The sequence below is a fragment of the Arvicanthis niloticus genome, chromosome 2, assembly GCF_011762505.2.
Source record: "Arvicanthis niloticus isolate mArvNil1 chromosome 2, mArvNil1.pat.X, whole genome shotgun sequence".
Classification (NCBI taxonomy): domain Eukaryota; kingdom Metazoa; phylum Chordata; class Mammalia; order Rodentia; family Muridae; genus Arvicanthis; species Arvicanthis niloticus.
The window spans coordinates 65,945,691-65,968,237 of record NC_047659.1 but is presented as its reverse complement, the minus strand read 5'-3'; the positions used below and the strand labels follow the sequence as shown (position 1 = coordinate 65,968,237).

At 54.3% G+C, this 22,547-nt stretch overlaps 2 protein-coding genes across 4 annotated transcripts in view; both read left to right on the top strand.

The window, feature by feature from the left end:
* The window catches only part of Cry2 (cryptochrome circadian regulator 2), a 34,117-nt gene extending 31,459 nt beyond the window's left edge, over positions 1-2,658 (top strand). For both annotated transcript variants that reach the window (XM_034496095.2, XM_076929297.1), the window contains one exon: positions 516-2,658. The gene's annotated coding sequence lies outside the window, so the exon portion shown is untranslated. The remainder of the gene's footprint in view (positions 1-515) is intronic.
* A 2,117-nt stretch (positions 2,659-4,775) lies between these two features.
* On the top strand, positions 4,776-22,535 carry Mapk8ip1 (mitogen-activated protein kinase 8 interacting protein 1). Of its 2 annotated transcripts, none has more exons than XM_034494835.2 (12): positions 4,776-5,057; positions 14,774-14,879; positions 16,686-16,991; positions 18,341-18,422; positions 18,607-19,419; positions 19,558-19,633; positions 20,032-20,204; positions 20,486-20,595; positions 20,744-20,860; positions 21,039-21,109; positions 21,207-21,305; positions 21,792-22,535. In XM_034494835.2, the coding sequence occupies exons 1-12, from the start codon at positions 4,960-4,962 to the stop codon at positions 21,862-21,864; spliced, it is 2,124 nt and encodes a 707-aa protein (XP_034350726.1). In that variant the 5' UTR covers positions 4,776-4,959; the 3' UTR covers positions 21,865-22,535. The 2 variants fall into 2 exon arrangements, with proteins under 2 accessions (XP_034350726.1, XP_034350728.1); XM_034494837.2 differs by lacking the exon at positions 4,776-5,057 and adding an exon at positions 13,341-13,763.
* Positions 22,536-22,547: the final 12 nt, after the last annotated feature.

Sequence of the window (22,547 nt, the reverse complement as noted above, 5' to 3'; positions counted from 1 at the left end):
GTTCTAAATCTTTAGGATGAGTCACTTGTGTCCCCAGTCCCCTTTCTCCCTGGCCCATAGTCCTGTGCCAGGGCTCTGTGATCGCTGTGTGGAAGTTTGCCTGCCTGCTGGTTCTAAACACAGTCATTGCCTTACTCTACAGAATCACTAGAACCAGGCGACTTCTCACACAGCTGCTTTCCGTGACTATCTCTGAAAGCAATGGCTGGGCTCTTGTCATGAACAAATGTTCAACAGGGTGTCAAGTGATGGCATGTAGCCGTCTTCTGCTGTCATTATCCCTGGGTAGAAGGTATTTAGGGAGCACTTACCCTGGGTTCAGAGATGCAGTATTCAGCCACCTTCATGGTTACCCAGCAACAATCTGGCCCTGGGGACTGTGGCCTAAGCAACATGTTCATTGGGCTGTCCCACTCTCTGTCTAGGAATTCCCAGGGAAGCAGCCAGAGGAACTGGTGTCTGGGCAACTAATCAGCCTCCTGAGTGCCCCCTTTGCACATGTTTTTGTCTTTCAGCTGGAGAGCCATTGCTCCGTGAGCAAAGCCCGGGTGCCTGAGCTGCCACGGCCACAGAGAAACCAATCACCAACAGACGAATCGAGAGAGAGTGTGTGTGTGGAGGAAGGTGGGGTGTGCCATTTGCGTGTGCATGCATCTGTTTACACTCTCATGATCCTGAATGTAGCCTGGGCTAGGGAGTCCCTAGATCATGCCTTCTCACCATGGCTGCTTCCTGACCTCCAGACACAATACTAGAAGCCACAGCAGTGGCCTTCAGCCCAAATCTGCCCCTGGAAGCCCCTAGCTCGAATTCTGGTCTTTGCCTCCCCAGACTCTTCTTCCTCCCTCCTTTCAGACAAGGAGCTGGAAGGCCTCATCTAAAGCATGGCGTTTCAGAGGCAGCCAGAGTCCTGCTGACTGAGTTCCCACTTTCTGACACTAGAACCTGAGCAGGCTGGAGTAGATATGTCTCATCCAGTCTTAAATAGCCAGTCTTATAAAATCCCATGCCCCTAGCAGGCTTCCCTGATGTCTAAGACTACAGACTGGTGTGTTGTGTGCCCAGTACTACTTATGTCAGCTTTAGACAGCATATCTGTCTTTGTAGAACCTTCTAGAAGCCAAGTGGGGAATAGACTCCCAGTCTTCTGTCCCTTCCTTAGCAGCTAAGGTCCGGTCTCAGCCTTCTAGAAGCTGTGGACACGCCAGGGTCTGAGTTGGTGGAAGAAACCCAAGTCCCATGGCTGAGGGCCTGTGGTTTGTCTGGCCATACTCCTGACACCACATGCTCCAGCAAGTACTGCTGATACCCAGCCAGGCAAGCTGGACAGCCTGTCCTGCAGGCTTTGAGGGCCCACCCTGGACTATTCAGCACCTACACTGCAGTGTCAGCTGTCTAGGACTGAGCTTCAGAGGGCTCAGACAGAGACTGAGGGGTGGAGCACTGCCTGGGGCAGTTGGTGAAAGGTTAGAGGTCACACCTGGCACACCAGCCCCTTTGCAGAGCAGCAGTGGAAAGTTTGACCTGAGAAGTCAAGCCTTGATTTGCAGGAGAGCCCACTCTCCTGCCCACTCTTGGGTCACAGAGAAGGATCTGGGCACCTCAGCACGTCTTCCTTCCACCCCGTGGCCTGCAGCTGAGCCACAATGTATGTGTGGAGAGAGAGAGAGAGAGAGAGAGAGAGAGAGAGAGAGAGAGAGAGAGAGAGAGAGAGAGAGAGAGAGTGTGTGTGTGTGTGTGTGTGTGTGTGTGTGTGTGTGTGTGCGTGCTCCTGTTTGGATTTTCGTTCTCACATGTAACATTAAGCTGGCCTCTGGGCCTTTTCCTCTCTACCTCCCCTGTGACCTTTCCTAGCCTCAGAGTTGTTAATGCCCTTGGCCCTGGACTTTACTGTGTCAGACCAGAACCCTGGGTTCAGGCTCCCCTCAGGCTCCCCTCTCCAGCTGTCTAGCACATCTGACAGGCTTCTTTTTGAGATGGCCTCAGGTCTTCTCAGCAGAGAGCTGCCTTTAGTCTAACTGTTTATGTCCATCATTCTGACTAGAAGCATCCTATGATCAATCGCATAAAGAAACAGGGCATCTGTGACGTCCATGTTCAAAGCCCTGGGGTGTGGCCTCCCTGCTCCCCAGCCTCAGGCCAAGAGGAAAGAGCCAAAGAATCTTGCTGGAGGGAAAGTAGAGTGAGCCTGGAGAACTGGTCTCAGGAGCAAAGCCTAATGCTGGGTCCAGGATTTATTTTGCAACATCTTCAGCTATGGGGACAATGGCCTTCTCTGCTTTTTTGATGATAGCTCCCCAAGGTTGGCAAGATCATCTGTCCTTCCACCTCCTTGACATATTGGCCCATTCCCAGGCCAGCCTTCCAATGAATGGAGCAGTGTATTCCCACGGCTATGGGGTACAGTGGCCTGGAGCCCTGGGGTGACTTCATGCCGCCTTTTGTCTAGCCAGAGTGGCCCCGAGGACTGTTACAGAACAGTGCCCTGTGTCCTGCTCCTGGGACCTAGCATGGGGGAGAGATGGTTGCAGGAAAGAAGCACTTTACAGAGTTCCATATTGCTGGGAAGGTTGCGTTTCTCTCACAGTTTATTTGTGAATATTTACCTGTTTTATAAATGTCTGATCCTATCTGAATAAAACCGTGTCATGTAGTCTATCTTATGGGAGGTCTGGGATCTGGGCTCCTAAGGCTGAACGTGGGTAAAGCTTTAAGCCAGGCCGTGTTGGGTCTGTTGCAGTGAAGAGTCTTATTCTCCCTTGGGTAGAGGTGGCTGTGAACTACTGCTGTGGTATGCTAGCAGCAGCCCTAGAGTTTAGTCAGAATCAAGCAAAAGTCAGTCAGCCCAAACCACAGAGGGTTCCAAGACCAGTTCCTGGGTGCTGTCTCACAGTAGCACCCGGTAGTCTACTGAGATCCAGGGTACTGTATCCATTCTTTATGATGTGCTAAGAATGTATGTGTGCCTTCTAGACACAATTATGGAAGCTACAGCCAAGCCTGAGGCCCAGATGCTGGCTCTGTCTTGTGTCATCTGGCCAGAGTGCCATGCACGTGGGTGATCTGGTGTGGGAGGGGCTCAGGAAAAACCAAAGAAAATCCTAGTCTGCTCTATAAACAGAAGGAGAGCCTTACTCTAGGACTTCTCTCCTGCCTCTGCCTCCAAGCTTCTGCTGGCCTACTTTCTACTAAGACTGGCCTCCCTCTTCCGGGCTCTCACGTAGCTTTGGCTTCTTGAATGGAGAAGCTGAGATACCTTTGTTCTTGGGCAGAGGTTCTATGAGGGAACTGTCCTACATACTCACACATTTCTGACCTCCTGGGGATGCTGCCCAGCTGAGATAAGCAGATATTAACCATGATAGTTAGGCAAGGCTGCTTTTCTGGGAGGAAGGAAGGTGCCATAAACAGCAGATGGTTTGGGCAGGGCCTAGTGTGAGAGTCCTGGGCCAGAACAGAAAGTTAAAGTGACCAAACCTTACCTATTGAAGCATCGGTGGCAGGGAGAGGAGTGGCAGCCAAAGCCTCTGGCTGTAGGTTCTAGAATGTTCTCAGGGCTAAAGCAAGGAGACTGAGTACTGCAAGGTAGGTGTTTATAGCTTCTTGCTGGGAAGGGAAAGGAGTCAATCAAGATTTGCAAATGGAACTCCACAGACTATAGAACATTTGTCTGTCCTGCTCCACTTATGTGAAGGGCAGAGTCTGTGGCCAGAGGTGACCTGGCAGGGAGGCACTCTGAGCCACCAAAGCTGGGACCCCAGCCTTAGTAAGTAATCCATGTCATGTGAGAAAACCTAATACAGAACCAGGAAGAAATCCTGGTTCCTAGACCCAAAGTGGGTGCAAGGAACAGAAGCAACCAAAAAGGTCTCAAGAATCCAGCTCTGGGGACAAGAGGGAGGTCCTAGGATTTAGGGTGGACTGAGAAGCCAGTTCAAGATTGTGGGGGGGGGGGGGGCAAAAGAGGTGCTATATAGAAAACACAGTGGGAAGACAAGTGCTGAGAACTGGGCATAGGAGTTCACACTAATCCTGCAGTTTAGCAGGAGACTCAAGAGTGTCGTCAGTTCTTATTCAGCCTAGGCTACATAGTAACTTCCAGGACAAGCTGGAAATTAAAGAAAAATAAGTGTTGGGGTAGCCCTGGCATACAGAGGCTTCACAGGGCTAAAAAGCCAAAAGCATGGCTCATGTTATCAGGGGTAGCCAGGGCTCAAAGGGGTCTTGACAGAGGTGACCCTTCAAAGAGTTCTGCGGGAGGAAAGGACTTGATCCCAGTGCACAGGTGGGTGTTCCCAGCTCCCAGGAACAAGCATTTCTATTATGTTTCTTTCTCCCCATGGTCATATTTCATTTCACACATGGGAAAGAAAAGCCTTGGAGCTATGAGGTCATCAATGCAAGTCCCCACTGCCTGTAGAACCAAGCTGTGGTCTTAGGCCACCTGGCTCCATATCTGACTGCTCTTGGACCCCACTCCACCACCATCTCTCCTTTTTCAGCCATTTTCTGCACCCCTCCTTTCCATCCCGTTGCTGTGGAAGACCAAAGACGGTCTTGGGGAACAAGACCTCTCCGTCTGCTACCTGATGACCTGGATCTAGGTCCAGCTCTCGGAAGAGCAAAACGTTGCCAGTGCCTAGAGAGTCCGTGGGATGTGGGGGGAGGCCGAGTGGACCCAGGGGCACCGGACCAAAGCGTCAGCACTTCGGAGAGCGCCGGGGGCGGGGCGGGGGCGGGGCCACAAGACCCCAGCCGGCCCGGGGGCGCGCGCGGGGCGCTCTCGCTGGAGCCGCAAGCAAAGCGGCGCGCGGTCCGGAGCCGCGCCCGCACCAGCTCAGTCCGAACCCCGCGGCGGCGGCGGCCTCCTCCACGCGCCTCCACCTCCGCCGCCGCCGCCGCCGCCGCCGCCGCCTCCCGCGCCGCTCTCCGCCCGGATGGCCAGGGCTGCGCCCGGGAATGGCGGAGCGAGAGAGCGGCCTGGGCGGGGGCGCTGCGTCCCCATCGGCCGTTTCCCCATTCCTGGGACTGCACATCGCGTCGCCTCCCAATTTCAGGTGAGGATCGCGGCCCGGAACCTCGGGATCCCCGGCGACCCTGAGGGCGGCGTCCTTTCCCGGGCCGAGCCCCCCAGCCCCCACAACCACCAGTCCAGGTTGGTGGCCACCGCGTGGCCCCCCGCAGCTCCTTCCGCCATTCCGTGTCATGGGGTGGGGTGCTCGAGGTGGATCTGGGGCAGGAACCTGGGAGTCGCCTTTCCCCTCCACCTTGGCGCTGAGAGTGGGTCTGGGGTTTGGATGGAATTCCCGGTGCACCAACCCGCCCAGACTTTATCCTGCCGCGTCCCAAGGTGTCTAACCCAAGGTGGAAGTAGGCTAGGGGTTGGGGGCCCAGAGGCCCCAGTTCTCTGAGTTAAAATCCTTGGTGCTATAAGGAGGGAGTCCAGATCCCCTCTCCCAGCTGGCTTGGCCAGACGGGTCAGATTACTAGGTTATCTTGGGCAGGGTCTTCTGAATTTGGGCAGCTCTCTGGTCAGTTGTATTTCAGGACAGGTGCAGAAGGATTATCCTCGACCAGTGAAACCCAACCTGCTTGTGGGAGGGGAATCTGCCTGTGGCTATCCAGGGATACTGTTGGGGGTCCCTACTGTGCTAAAAACTCAGGACCCTGAACTAAGCTCCCCTTCAACCCACCCCTCAATTTGATGTTAGACCAGGTGAATGAATTTCAGAGATGTAAGGGGTGATGTGTTGAACCAGTGACTGTCCTCTCTTCACACATCACACACACACACACACACACACACACACACACACACACACACACACACACACGGGGGAGGGGGGGTGCAGGGAGTGAGTTGGTGAGGAAGAGAAGGATGCCACTGCTCCAGAATCTAGAAGCTGAGACATAACTCATTGTTTCCCCATCAGAAGCAGGCGCCTTTCTCTCTCCTGAGGCCCTTGCTCCAGCCAGGCCCCAGCTGGGCTCTGGCGCCAACTTGTCATCTATTGCAGGGGTCTCTAGCTCCCAGGTCCTCAGGTGGGCAGAGACCTCCCCGCCCTCCAGGGATCTCAGATGATATGATCAGGCCCTGAATCCTCCAAGGAGGCCCTAAACCCGGCTGAGAGAACTAGAAGGAGGGGGCCAGAGGAAGGTTCCAAACCTGAAGAAAGCCTTGAAGGACTTCAGCCTCCAGGCTAACGCTTCAGATTCTCCCTGGCAGGTCAGGCCTTTGCTGGGGAAGAGAATTAGCTGTGAAGGACATACGTTCAAAGCCTATTTCCCCTGCTTCCTCACTGCCTGATCCCAGCAAGCTTTTGTCTTTGGTCTCATCTGTCCAGTGGGCTAATTAATATTGATTCCCGCCTGGGAAGGAGACAGTGTTCAACAGGTAGCTGGCCACACTGGCAGAGATCTGCACAGCTGGTTTCTGTCAGTGTTTCTCCAGTGTAGTTTTCGGAGCCTTCACAACCATCCCAAGGGCGTAACTTGGCCTGCCCTGTGCTGAGCTGGGGCAACAGAAGACAAAAAAGGCAGAGGGGCAAACCTAGGGACCACGGGCAAGCCTGAGACTGGATCAGGACTGGAAGCTGAAACCAGATCATGCTCAGTTCCCTCTCCCTATAGGCCCTACCTCTGGCCCAGGGTAGGCTCACCCCCTATCCTGGCAGGAAATTATTGTTTATTATACAGGCCTGAGAAGCTGAGATGAAGGATCCCAGCCAGGGAATGTGTGACTGACCCTGGGCTATGTAGAGCGGAGACAGCAGGATAGCAAAAGGCTGAGTGAGGAGTGGGCTGTATCTGCAGGATACTGTGCCCTGACTGTGAGACAAAGCGGGCTTGTGGGGATAATGCTGGGCAGTGTCTTGGGCCCTGCATGACCTACTGCCTACTTCAACCCCCACTGCCCTTCTCTTGTCCTGCCTCAGCAGCCATTGGTCTGGCTCCATTTAACCCTGAGCAACTGTGCCCATCTGTGACTCTGGTTGTGGGTTCAACTGTTTCTCATAGCTGTGTTTCCAACACTGGGACGTAAGCCCTTTGGCTCTTTGTTTGTTTTGTTTTTGTTTTTGTTTTTTTTTTTTTTTTTTTTCTTCTTCAAAATGTCTTCTTTAGCCTCTGATTAGGATGGTTCTAGAACGTGTGTGTGTGTGTGTGTGTGTGTGTGTGTGTGTGTGTGTGATTTCTACTCTGAGCTTTTAGGCTGTGTAAGCAGTCTATATCACTGCTTTACTTTCCACACAACTCAGTTCAGAACAGGTGCTCAGCAGTGCTGGTTTCTTGCCGAATGAAGGACGGACGCACTGGGCACATTTCTCCTGGAGAACAGAGTAGTGGTGGATGCTGACCCGAGGGAAGTGCCATGCTGAGAATCTTATGTGTCCAGGAGTGCGGCCTCCTGTAGCCATGTCAACGAGTTAGTATCACCACTGCTTTCAGATGAGGAAACCAAGGCATAGAGCAGTCAGTAGTGGAGCTGATGCAAACCAAGAAAGTCTGATTTCAGCTCTGCTACCAAAAGGGAGAGCCCTGGGATCCTGGGGAGCACCTTTGGAGGGGTAAGCATGTGTGGCCTTGAAAGATGGGAGCGTCTGTTGAAAGCTGATTTAAATGAGTATGTGCTGGGTGGTTTTTCTGCTTATGGAAATCTTCTATCTGGTCCCTAGTGGTCTGTCTGGATGTGGGTGGAGTGAGGACTTTCATTTTTCACTTCACCTGTTTAGGTACCATTTGGCGTCGTATTTTTGGATTAGCGTGTGTATAAGTACTGAGTTACTTACAGCATAGTGAAAGGATATTGTTAACTGGTCCGTGTTCTTTATGAAGAAAGCTCTAGGGAAGGGAATTTGGAGCATTGCACAATGGATCCGTTGACCCTGGGTGTGTGGGGCGAAGGGCTGGGACAAAGGAGTCAGTATATGCCTAAGAGTCCTGGAAAAGGGAGACCTCAGATGTCAACTTAGCAGGGTTGGGGTATGGGTGGTGAGTGCTTGCCTGGTGTGCTAGAGGGCCTAGTTTCCACTGTGGAAGAAAACAAAAAAAGAAAAAAAAAAAAAAAAGAGAGAGAGAGAAATGGTCCAGTAAATATCTCTTATACAGAAACATGTAGCAGTGACTTCCCCCAAAACACACAGCAAGTTAATAATAAAGTTGGGATGGAACCCGGACCCAGATGGAAACCTGGATGGTGTCAGATGACCCTACTGTGCTGGCTCAGCATGCGAGACACGCGCCACAGAGCAGGGGTCCTCACTTACAGCTTTACAGAGCCATTTACACTGCTCATCAAACAAACTTTTTGCCAGATTCATCAGGAAGAGCATTATGCAGAGGTCCTGACACGAGTCTGGCCATGAGGGTGACAATGTAGAGGCAGTGTCTTCTCAGATAGGCCAAGTATGATGGTCGTGCAGGTATAGGTCCCACAGGGGAAGTCAAGACTCCTCACATTGGAGAAGGTACACAGAGAAGGACAGGCTAGGGAACAGGCAAACAGGTAGGGTGACACCTGTCTGGCAGTGTGGAGAGCAAAGTTGTACAGGAAGTTGGGGGGCCATGTCAGGATTCTGGACTCTTTACCCACAAAGAGTGGGTGCTGTCCTGGGGTCAGACAGGGACTGCCAGCAGCCGGAGGATGTTGTGAACTCACTCTGGCTGCTGGGCAGAGTGGATGGGGAGGCAGGGAGACTTGTGGCTAGACCACCCATCCTGCCCATCCTGCAGGCAGGTGAGAAGACATGGGTTCAGGATGAGAGATGGTTAGGGGACAGGGTAAACCAGATCCTCCCACCTGTCTGAGGTAAAGAAGATGCAGTCATGACAAACCAGGATGGTGCCTGGGCTCCTCGGGAGAGGAGAGGCTAGGCAGGCAGCGGGCTAATCACCTCGGTACTTGACAAATTTCAGATTGGTGATCTTTGCTGATGCAGTTGCTATAGTCAAGTAAGCAGTCGGTTTAGGTAGGGAGCTTTTGGCAGGGCAGGTAGGAAGTATTAAAACCATGGTCTTGGGAGTGTCGCTGTTCAAAAGAGACTACTGTCACCTTAGGAGGAACCTAGGACATGGTAAGGACAAGACAGGGCCCACCAGCCTTGCTGTGGTTAGGATAAGGGACAGAATGGCAGTTGTTGCCTCTGGCCTGGCTGGTGAACCTGTGGTGTAGAACAGGAGAGCAAGCTGGCCTGGGAGCCTTACAGCCCAACCATAGCTGGGAAGGAGGTCTCCCCCAGCTGCCTGGCATCAGCCCTCATCTGGGTATCTGGACCCCTTAATTCTGCCTTGGGGTTTAAGATTCCTATAAATTGTGTCACCACTCCCATCCCCACTCAGGGGTCTTATCCATCCTAGGATGTCATCTTTGCCCCCTGTACATTCATGTACAACTCTGGGAACCTCTACTGAGTACTGGCTGTGTTCTGTGTCTGGACCCGTAAGTAAGGGCCGCACCCCTCCCACCCCAGGCAGCCAACGCCTCCAGCATCTAGCAGGAGCTTGTTAGTGGCTGCATGTATATAGCTTTGCTTAGTTTGGAGTGAGTTTGGAGACTGAGGCCAAGTGGACAGTGGAGAGACTAATGAGAGGAATCGGGCTAGGTTTTGGGAACCAGAACCAGAAGTTTCCCCAGTAAAGCAAGGTTTCACCCATCCCACAACTGCATGTCCATGTGAGTCTTCTCTGAGAAGCCAGGGTTCATTCAGTTTGCCTCCCTCACTCCTACCCCTGTCTTTTAAAAAACAAGGTCTCCTATCGTCCAGACTGGCCTGGAACTTACTGTGTAATTGAAAAGGACCTTGAATTCCTGATCCCCCTGATGCCACCTCCCAAATGGTGGGGTCACAGGTATATACCGTTTTGGGCATCGCAACGCCGCATTGCATGCACTCAGTGGAGTGGTCTCCAGTCCCAGCCTGCCCTTTTGCTTACTTTATTGGTTGTCATTCTCCACACTCAGTCGCAAACACACTAATGTTCATTCTAGAAGACGCAGACACCATCTATTCAGTGGATTGCCATACCCCACACTTCCTATCCGGCCCTGGGCTGGACTCTCCCACCTGGCTCCAGCAACCCAGTTCTAGCTTGGTGCCTAACGGGTCCCACAAATTGGGTCAGCAGTACCACCCCCATACAACATCGTACACATTTGTGTGTGTGTGTGTGTGTGTGTGTGTGTGTGTGTGTGTGTGTAAGAGATTTCTACAGGTGGAATTGTCTGTTTGCGAGGGGCTGAGTCACCCACTATTCAAGTTGGGTCTTTACCAACTTGAAGGTTCACGTTGGTATTCAAAAGGGAACTTACTTAAACATTTGTAAGTCAAAAATACAGAAGAAAAAATAATAAAAATATATTTTATATTTCTTTTTTAAAAAATACAGGAGGATACAGGAATGTTGTAGTTTGTTCAATACTTACTCAGAACTCTTACTGGTGGAATCTTACCTGGTGAAGGGCCAGATGCCCTTTGGGGGAGGGACACCATGGACCTTACAACCCACAGAGAGAACTACAGTTATTTCATATCTATAACTAGGAGGGGTTAAGAACCACCAGAAAGGTGGAGTGTCCTGTTCTTCAGCGTCAGAGTAGCCCTGGGGCTGGTGGAGCAGGAGGCTAGACAGTGGGGTCCTCTTGGAAGCCAGCTCTGTAAGATTTAGGGCTGTGAGGGCAGGCTGGACCCCTGGATCCCAGATGGGCTCCATCACAGGAAGCCCATGGGGCACTCTGGCTAGTCCTTTTAACTCAAGACAGGAAGCTGGAAATTGAATGCTCAAGTGTGGCTTCTGACAGCCCATACCTGGCTTCTATCGGCTTACTCAGTGAAGGCTTCGTGCTGTGCTTGGCCCTCACTCCCTGTGCATGGCCTCTCAGCCTGTTCCTCAGCTGAAGGAGCAAATAAGGAGGTGAGGAAAGCTGGAACTGCTGAGGGGAGGGACTCAAGGACAAGGGAACCGAGGCCGCAGGGCAGCGTGAAAGCACATGAGAATACCCGGAGCAGGTTTGCTTGAACCATACAGCAGATCCCAGCCCAGGCCAGGGCAGGATGGGCAGTGTGGGGTGTGCTCATGGCTGGAGCCTGAGCAAAGTGTTGCTGGAGACCAACACTTCAGGGGGATGTGTACTGTAGAAAGACAGATATCAGAGTCAGGTTGGCCTCCAGGGCTACAGGGCCACCAAATGTGACTATGCTACCCAAAAATGGGCACGTAGGGCTAATGGCTGCTGTGCTGCTGCCCTGGGAGCCGCCCAAGGCCCAGCCCTAGGAAGAAGCTGCCACCCTGTCAGGCTGTGGGGTTCTCCTGTGCCACTTTCCAGGCCAGGGCTCAGCTTTCCAAGAAAATGCCTCAGGCAAGGTCAGGAGATGCCCCCACCTCCTGTCTTACCCTGTGCCTACCCTCCAGCTTCTCTGCCTCTTTTCTTCCTTTCCCCACTGTTGGTATCCCTGAACACGGAGATGCAAGTCCTTTTCCCTTCAGCAAGTGTCTCTTGGTTCTGCCCAGGAGATCTAGACCATCAGTGACTAGGGGAGAGTGGGCGGCAGCAGAGGTCAGCCCTTGACCAGTCCTGCCCCGTCCTTGGTAGTGACCTCCTTCCTCCTCTGTAACTCAGAAGCTCCATCTTATCCTGGGGTGGCCAGGAGGAAGGGAACTGAGTTTTGCAACATGTACGCCTGAGCCTTAGGCCACCACATCTGTGAGATGGCCCAGACCCCTAAAGACATGTAACAGAGTTGGAAGCCAGACTGGCTGCAGCTTGGAAGAAGAGTGTTTGCTCTTTGCTCCAGGCCTGACATGATGTCACCCTGCCACCTCACCCCACTTAGGAAAAGCCCCCCAAAGTAAGACGAGGATAAGGACACCCAGGGTTTTGAATAGATGAAATATGTCATCCCTTGACACTTTCATGAGGGAGTTCAGTGGGAGAGAAGTTAAGAACACCCTCCCTGCCCTCAAGGGAGCTAAGGGTGCATGGAAGGCCCTGACCCCTAGCCCAGAGCCCTTCTCATCTCTGCCCAGTTAACCTAGTGCCTTCATTGGGTCTGGTCCCTGCTCAGACCTGTTGTTCAGAGGACTGGCTTATCAGGCCATGCTGAGAGGACATAGATACACAGACACACCCTGTGGCCACGTAGAATCCTCCAGCCCCACTGCAAACGCTTCAGTTCGAGGAAGGGTGGAGACCGAAGCTGTCCTGCAGCCCACGCCTGGCAGGTGTCTACTGGTGTGTAATGTGTACCTGACACCCTCACCAGCTCTGCCCTCCAGGAGTGTCCAGTCTAGATGGGAGCCAGGAAGGGAGAAATATAGATGATGAAGAAGGTGCAGTCCACTCAACTTTGTAGCCAGGATGGGTAGGGCATCTCTGATGGAGCCAACCAGAGGATGACACCTGCTCCATGGAGAGGGCTAAGAGGGCTTCCTGGAGGAAGGCTTCTCTGGGCACTGTTAGGGCCCAGTACCCACCCTTGGGAGGCAAGGTTCAGTAAACAGTAAACACACAAGGCTGGAGTCTCCCCCTTGCAGAGAGCCCTGGAGGGTTTTTTGAGTGAGAAGAGACAGGATGGTGGTGTCCCTTAAGACTTTGTCTTAAGGACAGGAGGGGTCAGACAGGTATAAGGAGACTGAGGCTGGCGGCAAGGTGGTGTGGTGAATGCAGGAATTGGATTAGGGTTTGGCAATAAGGAGACAGGTGTGTGGGGACACCAGCAGAGCTGGGGGCATCTGAGGACACTCCCAGAGATGCCTAGTGGGACCCAGGAACTGCTGTGCTGTCTGAGTCCCAGACTTTAAAGGCAGGCTGCACTTAGCGTTAGCCACAGGGCTAGGAGGCCAGACTGAGGAGGGTGCTCTGGCCTCTGGACCAGCCCCCTTGTCACTTCCGTACCAGCTGGTAGCCACACCCCCATGCCCCGGAACCTGCTACCCTTGGGGTCATAATCTTCCAGGGCAGTTGTCACTAGGGACCTCCATGTTCAGTCAAAGTCACTCTCAAATGACTCCCAACCCTGCTCCAAAGACTTCCAAACTCCAGTGGTACTACTCATGGCTGTTTTCCTGCGCATCCTTCCAGTGAGCGCCAATCCCTGGCCCTGGGTTTACCAAAGCCTCACAGATGTGGTGTGGAGGCGGAGCCTTGTTTCTGTGTGGAATCAGGTGTCCATTCTTGGGGCCCTTCGGGAGCCCCCTCCATCTTCCCATTTGGCACCCGAGTGTGACGCTGGCCCTTTAAAGCAGATCAGGGTCTGGCGTTGAGGGAAAAAAAAATTACCAGATTTCTGCTGTCTGCTTACATGCCTGGCCTTGGGGGGGGGGGTCACTCCAGCCCCCAATAGGGGCATTGGAAGGGCAGGTGGAGCCAGCAGCATTGATTGCAGTAACCTGATCCCGCGGGGGAGGCGACGACATCGTTGCGCGTTGGGCTGCCAAGGGAGGAAGCTGCCCGCATCTGAGGGCTGGGCCAGGAAGAGTTGAGGCTGGGGCCTGGGTCGGCAGCTGCGGCCTCCTCTCTGGCCCATCTATTTTTAATGAGCTCCCCAGGCTTCTGCAGCCGGCAGGATGCAGAAAGGCAGGCCCAGTTGGTGGAGGCCAGAAGTCCCAGCCCTGCCTTGAGCTCTGGCCCCCCTACGCTTCTGGGCATGAGAGGGCAGCCCTGGAGCCCCGCAGCCCCCTGGCCGGGCAGGGCTCTCCATGCAGCTGGTACTGAAGATGGATTCGAGCCCAGACAATGACAGCTGGTTGGAAGATCAGTGGGAACGCTGGTAGGGTCCTGGGGCCTGGCCTCAGATGGGGGAAGGGCGAGTCGGGAGGTGCTCCACTGAGCTCAGGGGCCCTGTTCAGACTGATCGAGCTAGAAGACAGAGGTGTGAGCCTTCTAGGCTTCCCTGGGAGCTGTACCCTGTCCTTCCTCTCCTGGGTGACCTTGGACAAGCTTGTGTACCTCTGCTATGTACCTAACCTCCTGGTCTCTGGGAAAAGGCCCAGGCATTCTCTCCAACTCCCCAGATGTCCCATTTATACTAAGCCAGACAGAGTACCAGGGTTAGGGTGAGCTGGTACAGGGGACAAGCCAGCACCACAGTGGCAATCTCAGCAGTGCATTTCAAGGTGGGCACACAGGATAGCCTGGGCTCCTGGAAGCCTGTTAATGTTCTAGTACCAAGTATTCTCCATGGTTTCTCACAAGCCCTAGCCTTGGTCTTCCCTGACCCCATTTGTTCAGGGTCCTTTCACCAAATGAGATTGTGTAGTTGACGAGATGACACCAAGAACTTTATCAGGGACCCATAGTTTTTTCTTAGAGCAGGCTGTTCCCAGGTCCCCCTCACTGTGACCGTGGCTCGATGGTGTGTATCTTTGTGGGTGAGGAAAGGAGCACCTACTGTGTCCTTCTGGTGGTTTCCCTACTCGGGCACCTCTTGGGGGTTGAAATGGCCTTGGCACTGCCCTGGCCACGGAGGCATTTCTCCAAAAGAGCTGAAGCTTGGGACAGTTGGGCCTTCTAGGACTGCCTTCTGGTTGGCAGCAGAAAGGAGAACTCCCAGCCGGTGATGTTGGAGAAACCTGGAGCTGCCTCCTCCGCCACCCTAGGTGGAATGCCTTTTGGCTCCAACCCCAAATCCTTTCCCTGCCACTGTGCTGACAGGCTGAGTCCTTTATCTGGGAGCTGCTACCTGGCTCCCAGGGTCTTCCCCTGAGAAGAGGGAGTTGCTGCTGGCTTAGTTGGGGCTTAGGCCCCCTGGGTTGTAACTTTGTCTTCTGTCCCCACCAGGCTCACCCATGACATCAGCCTGGAGGAGTTTGAGGATGAAGACCTTTCAGAGATCACTGACGAGTGTGGCATCAGCCTGCAGTGCAAAGACACCTTGTCTCTCCGGGTAAGGGCTGGGTCTGGAGAGTCTGAGTGGCTGGGAGGATGGGGACAAAGATGAGGGCACCCCAGTATTTACAAAGGAGTTTTTGAGTATTTGTGCCACTCCTAGGAAGTGAAATAACAGTGCAGGAAGCGTCTAGTATAATGTTTGACACATCTTGGACACTCAATCCAAAATCTTCATTTAATATTTTGTATCGTTTTGTCAGTGCTAAAGCCAGAAGCAGCTCCTTCAGTCGCTCACAGGAAGAGAGAACAGAGGGGGCTTGAGATGTAGAACAGTGGTAGTAAGGGGCAGAGTGAAGGGAAAGGTCTCTCAAGAGCTTCCTGGCAGAGGGCCTACAGCAGTACAGGGTGGAGCCTGGTGGAATCTGCAGTGCTTTGGGACAGGAAGGAGGAACCAGAGCACTGCTGGACCAGCTCCTGTGGCTGCTGCCTCTGCACCACCCTGACCACACTGCCAGCCTCTTAGGCTTTCAGTGGCCCATGCTGAGGGCTTGTTCCAGTATTGGTATTGCTTGGAGTCCCTTGGTTTTACCGTAGTGACATGCTCTCTCCTGTCTTCATATCTGAGTGCCCGGGGACCTAGGATAGATGGGGATCCCCGTTCTGTTGTCAGAACACAAAGCAGGGATTTATTTGCAGAATGTGGAAGGCAACTGCACAGGGCTAAGGATCAGAGGCCATCACTTTTTCTACGGCAGGTAGCTGAGTAGCTAGACGTGGCATTTGGATGGCTGCGGTGCAAGCCAGGGAAGGGCATTTGTCTTAGTGTCGCCCTCCCGGTGTCCCTAGCACTTTTAGAAACTTCCAGGCAAAGGAGAGGAAATTGTGAAGATGATTCTCTTACCAGGCCAACAAAGATGGAGGCAGAAGCTACTTCTTCTGGGCTTAGGGAGTGGTCCCAGAGCGAGGTCATTACGGTCCTATACCTGCTCTGAACTTTGAAACCACTGTCTCCTATATACAAAAGCTTTCAAGAGGGTCTTCTGGAATTAGTCAGAACTACCTCCCCACCCCTGGTAGTACTAGACTAACTAGGGTTAGGCTTCTGGTGGGAGCCTAGTCAAAGTCTCAGTGGCTTTAATGCATACTTCGCTGCGTCCTCTCCTCTCTGGTAACCTGGGGGACAGCAGTATAGGCCCAGTCAACTCTTGAGGGTTGAAGAGTTAGAGGATCTGTCCAAGGTGCCAGGAGTTAGAGGCAACATTATCAGTCGCAAACAGTTCGGGACTCTAAAGGCTAGGTTGGCTGAGGGATGTGTCAGAGCTGACTGGGAAGGGTTCTCCTTCAAGCTCCCCTTCGGGTCCAGTCAGGGTTTCCGGTTCGCACTGCAGCCTTCCTCACCTGGCTGACCTGCACTTTTCCCAGTTTGCTTCAATGCCCCCTTCAAATGCCAGTTGTCTCACTCATCCCTATTGGGGCAGGAATTCCTGGGCGACCCCTAGGTCTCCATGACAACAGTGGTGATTTCACTCTGGGCTCGGCTTACAACCCGGATGAGGTCACTGGCCGTTACCAAGGGAACGGGAGGGTGCAAGGAATCTGGAGGGGGAACCGTGGGAGAGGAGAGGCGTGGGCGGTTCTCTGCGCTGGCTGGCGTAAAAATGTGGCCTCCGGTGGAGAGGAGGAGTGGCGGACGGGAGCGGCCCAGTGCTTCTGTCTCTGCCTGGCTCTCCCCTTGCGGCCGCAGAATGGACTCGTCCGATTGGGAGGCGGGGCACAGAGGCATCAGACCCACCCCTCCTGCGAGGCCCCTCCCCCGCTCACAAGGCCCCTCCCCTGACTCCCCTCCGTTCGCGCCGTGCAGCCCCCGCGCTCCGGGCTGCTGTCTACGGGTAGCAGCGGCAGCGCGGGGAGCCGGCTGCAGGCGGAGATGCTGCAGATGGACCTGATCGACGCGGCAGGTGACACTCCGGGCGCCGAGGACGACGAGGAGGAGGAGGACGACGAGCTCGCTGCCCAACGGCCAGGAGTGGGGCCTCCCAAAGCAGAGTCCGGCCAGGATCCAGCGCCTCGCAGCCAGGGCCAGGGCCCGGGTACAGGCAGCGGAGACACCTACCGGCCCAAGAGGCCTACGACGCTCAACCTTTTCCCGCAGGTGCCGCGGTCTCAGGTGAGGCGTGAGCAACCCTGGGCCGGGAGAGGGGGCGGCGCCCTGGGTGGACAGGGAAGATGGAGGGGCGCGGGCCTGTTGGTGATGCCAGGGATCCAGGCGCGCTATGCCTGGGGAGGGACAGGTTTTCTGCAGGGAGGGGTAGAGAAAGGGCTTGACAGGAAAGTCTGTCCTGGGAAGGACTGAATCCAGGTCTGGGTATGGAGCCTGCATTGCTAGGGATTTGTGTGGGGAGAGTTGCAGAGGACTAACAAAGGAGTTGAGGTCCTGCAGTTAGGTCCTCTTTGAGTTAGTGCTTCTGTGAAGGTTGAGGCAGCAGCAGAGCCTGGAGAAAAGAGCCTCTGAAATGGGATGAAGGTGGGGAAGGGAATTCAGGGTCTGTCTCCAGTTGGACATCTCAGCAGCTGGACATTCCAGAAAGCAGCAATAGAGATGGGGTGAGGGTGGAGTTGCTTAGCTGAGTTGGGGGCCTACGGCCTCTTGCTGGTGGTGGCTGGATGCCAGAGAGGGCTGCCTCTACCCATTGTCTTGTAGGCCTAGGCAGGAGAGATACTGGGAGGGAAGGAGCTAGGGAGGTAGGGCTGCTGATGGATGGTGCAGGGGCTGCAAGGAAGGGGTTGGTCCCTTTCCCAGTATCCTCTGGCATGGCTTCCCAGCTCATCAATGGTGTGTGTTGCTTATGGCATTCCCTGGGGAGGGAGCCCAGGTTGTGTGTGGAGAGCCTTGTACATGGGCACTGTTCAGGGTCTCAGGGGGCTGAGAATGTGGGATGCGTGAGCATTCTGGGAGATCCAGGAAGGAGGGCTGCTGCTACTACATCTGTCACTCCTCAGTCACATGGTTCAAAGTGGGGGTGAGTGTTATGGAGTCATGGTTTGAATGATTCATCCAGGCCCACAGGCAACTCCCGGGGAGACCCTTCCTTGTGCAAGTGCAAGGACACTTGCCACTTTGCTAGACCCCCAGCTTTCTGAGCTCCAGGACAGGGAGTTAGTCATCCTGTTCTTTACCAGGGTTGGGTGGAGCGTGTCTCCCCTCAGTGTCTGGGGCTGCTGTCTGGCTCTCCTGGGAGCTGTGCTTCTCCCTCCAGCATCTGCTACTGAGCACCCACACTGGCCAGCACCACTGCATCTCTTGAGGGCTGTTTCCAAGCCAGCAGGCCTGTGGGGAGGGTGCTAACTTCCCACCCTGTCTGCTTGCTAGAGGGTGGTTGGCAGAGAGGCCTTTGGCAAGGCAAGATGGGGTGGGAACAGCCTGGGGATGGCCTGATGGGGGCAGGACCAGGGCCTCCCTGTGCCGGGCACTGCTGACTACTGCTTCTTCATAAGAGCCTTTTGTTTTCTGCACAGGACACGCTGAATAATAACTCTTTAGGCAAAAAGCACAGTTGGCAGGACCGTGTGTCTCGATCATCCTCCCCTCTGAAGACAGGTAAGTCAAGCCTCTCTCCCCAAGCTGGAGACCCAGTAGTCCTCCACCTGGCTCACCTGGGCTGAGGTCATCTGGGAGCCAGTGGCTGGCTGCAGAGCCTGCTGATGGAGGACAATTGGGAAGAGGAGGGGACAGGTATCTGGACTGGGATTCTGCACTCAGCACCAACCTGCCTGTCCTCCAGGGGAGCAGACGCCTCCACATGAACATATCTGCCTGAGTGATGAGCTGCCACCCCAGGGCAGTCCTGTTCCCACCCAGGATCGCGGCACTTCCACCGACAGCCCTTGTCGCCGGAGTGCAGCCACCCAGATGGCACCTCCAAGTGGTCCCCCTGCCACTGGGCCTGGTGGCCGGGGCCACTCCCATCGAGACCGAATCCACTATCAGGCAGATGTGCGGCTTGAGGCGACCGAGGAGATCTACCTGACCCCAGTGCAGAGGCCTCCAGACCCTGCAGAACCCACCTCCACCTTCTTGCCTCCCACTGAGAGCCGGATGTCAGTGAGCTCAGATCCAGACCCTGCTGCTTACTCTGTAACCGCAGGGCGGCCACACCCCTCCATCAGTGAAGAGGATGAGGGCTTCGACTGCCTGTCATCCCCAGAGCGAGCTGAACCGCCAGGTGGAGGGTGGCGGGGAAGCCTCGGGGAGCCACCACCGCCTCCACGGGCCTCACTGAGCTCGGACACCAGCGCACTGTCCTACGACTCGGTCAAGTACACACTGGTGGTGGATGAACATGCCCAGCTTGAGTTGGTGAGCCTGCGGCCATGCTTTGGAGATTACAGTGACGAAAGCGACTCTGCCACTGTCTATGACAACTGTGCCTCTGCCTCCTCGCCCTATGAGTCAGCCATTGGTGAGGAATATGAGGAGGCCCCTCAACCCCGGCCTCCCACCTGCCTCTCAGAGGACTCCACCCCAGATGAGCCTGATGTCCACTTCTCTAAGAAGTTTCTGAATGTCTTCATGAGTGGCCGCTCTCGTTCCTCCAGTGAGTCAGTGAATGGGGAGCAGTGTGGGAACCTGAATGGGCCTGAGACACCATATAGTCTGCCTGACAGCAGGATAGAGCTTTCTACCTGTTCCAAGCCGAGGTCGTGTCCTCCAACCTATTGCCTTCCTACTACAGGTGCCGAGTCCTTTGGGCTGTTCTCCTGTGTCATCAACGGGGAGGAGCATGAGCAAACCCATCGGGCTATATTCAGGTGAGGGCTGCTCCCATTCTTGCCTCTGCTAGCTCATCACTGGCATCCCCTCAGCTGCTGGGGGACCATATCCCCTTGTAAGAATTCAGCTTAGTGACAAAGTACCGAGGTGTCATGAAGAAGCTAGGACTGTATACCTAACATGGCTAGGGACCAGGGAGATGCCCGCCCTGCATAGAACCTGTACCCTGGGCAAGGCGCTCAGTCTAATTTCAGTTCTCAAGGCTTAGGGTCCCTCTTTCCCCGGCCCCTGAATTTTTAGATAGCATATGCATATGAGTGTTGTGTCCTTAAGAGGTAGGTACATGGTAATTTGCAAATGTCAGTGCCTCAGGACCCCAGATTGGGCCTAGCTAACATACTATGATGAACAGCACCTCCCATGCCCTTGGGGACAGGTTTGTGCCTCGACATGAAGATGAACTTGAGCTAGAAGTGGACGACCCTCTGCTGGTGGAGCTGCAGGCTGAAGACTACTGGTATGAGGCCTATAACATGCGCACCGGAGCCCGTGGTGTCTTTCCTGCCTACTATGCCATTGAGGTCACCAAGGAACCTGAGCACATGGCAGGTAGTCCTCTTCCCACAGGCTGGTTGTACCCACCCCTGCCATCTGCCCACCAGTTCACTGCCAGTGAGCACACACCCCAGGTCTTAGCTAGCCAGGGAGAAGAGTAGAGGTAATCTCAGTTCCATTACACAGTCAGTGAGGCCTAGCCAAGTCGGAGCCTGTGGGGATGGTGGCATTTCTGCTGCCTGAGTCACTCACTCTCCATGCTGCAGTCTTCTTGGCTCAGCTTTGAGCACCTTGCTGATAGTTCTCTTACTCCTCATTGTATGCTTGCTTTCCAGCCCTTGCCAAAAACAGCGACTGGATTGACCAGTTCCGGGTGAAGTTCCTGGGCTCAGTCCAGGTTCCTTATCACAAGGGCAATGATGTCCTCTGTGCTGCTATGCAAAAGGTACCAACATTTGGGTCCATACTTCTTCCTGGGGGGTGCCTATTCTCAGCCAGCCCACAGTATTGGGGACAAGGACTCAGGGATCTGGAGGCGGTGCTGTGACATAGTGAAACAGCTTCCAACATGACCCCATCCCTCCCTTGTGCAGATCGCCACCACCCGCCGGCTCACCGTGCACTTTAACCCACCCTCCAGCTGTGTCCTTGAGATCAGCGTTAGGGGTGTCAAGATAGGTGTCAAAGCTGATGATGCTCTGGAGGCCAAGGTGACTTCCTTCAAGCCCCTGCCTTCTTGCCCCATGTGTGTCTCCTCCCCTTTTATTTCTTGCCTGACTGGTGCCTCTCTTCTCCTTGTGTGCCCACTCCCCCACACACACTGCATTTGCCCCTCCTGCCTGCTTCCCCTGCAAGCTGACCATCTTGCGTCTCCCTTCACTCCTGCAGGGAAATAAATGTAGCCACTTTTTCCAGCTAAAAAACATCTCTTTCTGTGGATACCATCCAAAGAACAACAAGTGAGTACAAGGGGCAAACACGAGAGTCCCATCAGTAGTCTTCAGACATGGCGGGTGGGGCTCGGAATTTTGTCTCACAGATGCCTGCCTTCCACAGGTACTTTGGGTTTATCACTAAGCACCCTGCTGATCACCGGTTTGCCTGCCATGTCTTTGTGTCTGAAGATTCCACCAAAGCCTTGGCAGAGTCTGTGGGGTATGTACGTGTGTGTGTGTGTGTGTGTGTGTGTGTGTGTACACATGTGCTGTCTTCACGCTCAATGTCAGCATCACCCCTGCCCTCTAGTTCTGAAAACCCCAATCCTGGAGGAGGCTAGGAGGTCCCAAGAAGTCCAGGTTCTGGGCCACTTCCTTGTTTTTTGGTTTTTTTTGTTGTTGTTGTTGTTGTTTGTTTTTGTTTTTTGAGACAGGGTTTCTCTGTGTAGCCCTGGCTGTCCTGGAACTCACTCTGTAGACCAGGCTGGCCTCGAACTCAGAAATCCGCCTGCCTCTGCCTCCCAAGTGCTGGGATTAAAGGCGTGCACCACCACCACCCGGCTCACTTCCTTGTTGATTAGCCACTGGTCCCTTTCTCTTTGGGAATAACTACCCAGAGGACAGCTATATTGCCCCAGAGACCCAAAGCCCTTCTTGAGGAACCTGGATTGAGGCTCCTAATCACTCCTGTGCCCCCGTTTTCCAGGCGTGCATTTCAGCAGTTCTACAAGCAGTTTGTGGAGTATACCTGTCCTACAGAAGATATCTACTTGGAGTAGCAGCACCCCACTCTCTGCAGCCCCTCAGCCCCAGGCCAGTGCGAGGACAGCTGGCTGCTGACAGGATGTGGTACTGCCACAGGAGGATGGGGGAATGAGGGCTGTTGGGTTGGGGGGCAGGGGTTTGGGGAGAGGCAGATGCAGTTTATTGTAATATATGGGGTTAGATTAATCTATGGAGGACAGTACAGGCTCTCTGGGGACTGGGGAAGGGTGAGGCTGGGGATGGAGGGCAGGCCTCTGGCCACAAAGGGATCCCCTAGGAACAGAGGCGTTGTCCCATCCTGGGCCTTGTTTCATGCTAGGGGCCCTGGCTTTCTGGCTCTTGGCTCCTGCCTTGACAAAGCCCATGCCACCTGGAAGTGTCCACTTTCCCTTGTCCCCCACCTCACCCAGAGCCCTGAGCTCAGGCTGAGCCCAAGCACCTCCGAAGGACTTTCCAGTAAGAAAATGGCAACGTGACAGTGAAGACCCTGTTCTCATCTGTGGGGCCTCCGGGCAGCTCAACCTCCAGCCTGACCAGCACACTAGTCCTGGCAAGCTTGTGTGTGCAAGGAAGGAGAGAGCCACAGCAAGCCTTGCATGCCAGGAAAAGGCCTCTCAGCTGGCCCCAGCCAACCGGTCACTGTCTTGTCACCTGGCTACTATTAAAGTGCCATTTCTTGTCTGGACCACAGTGGGTG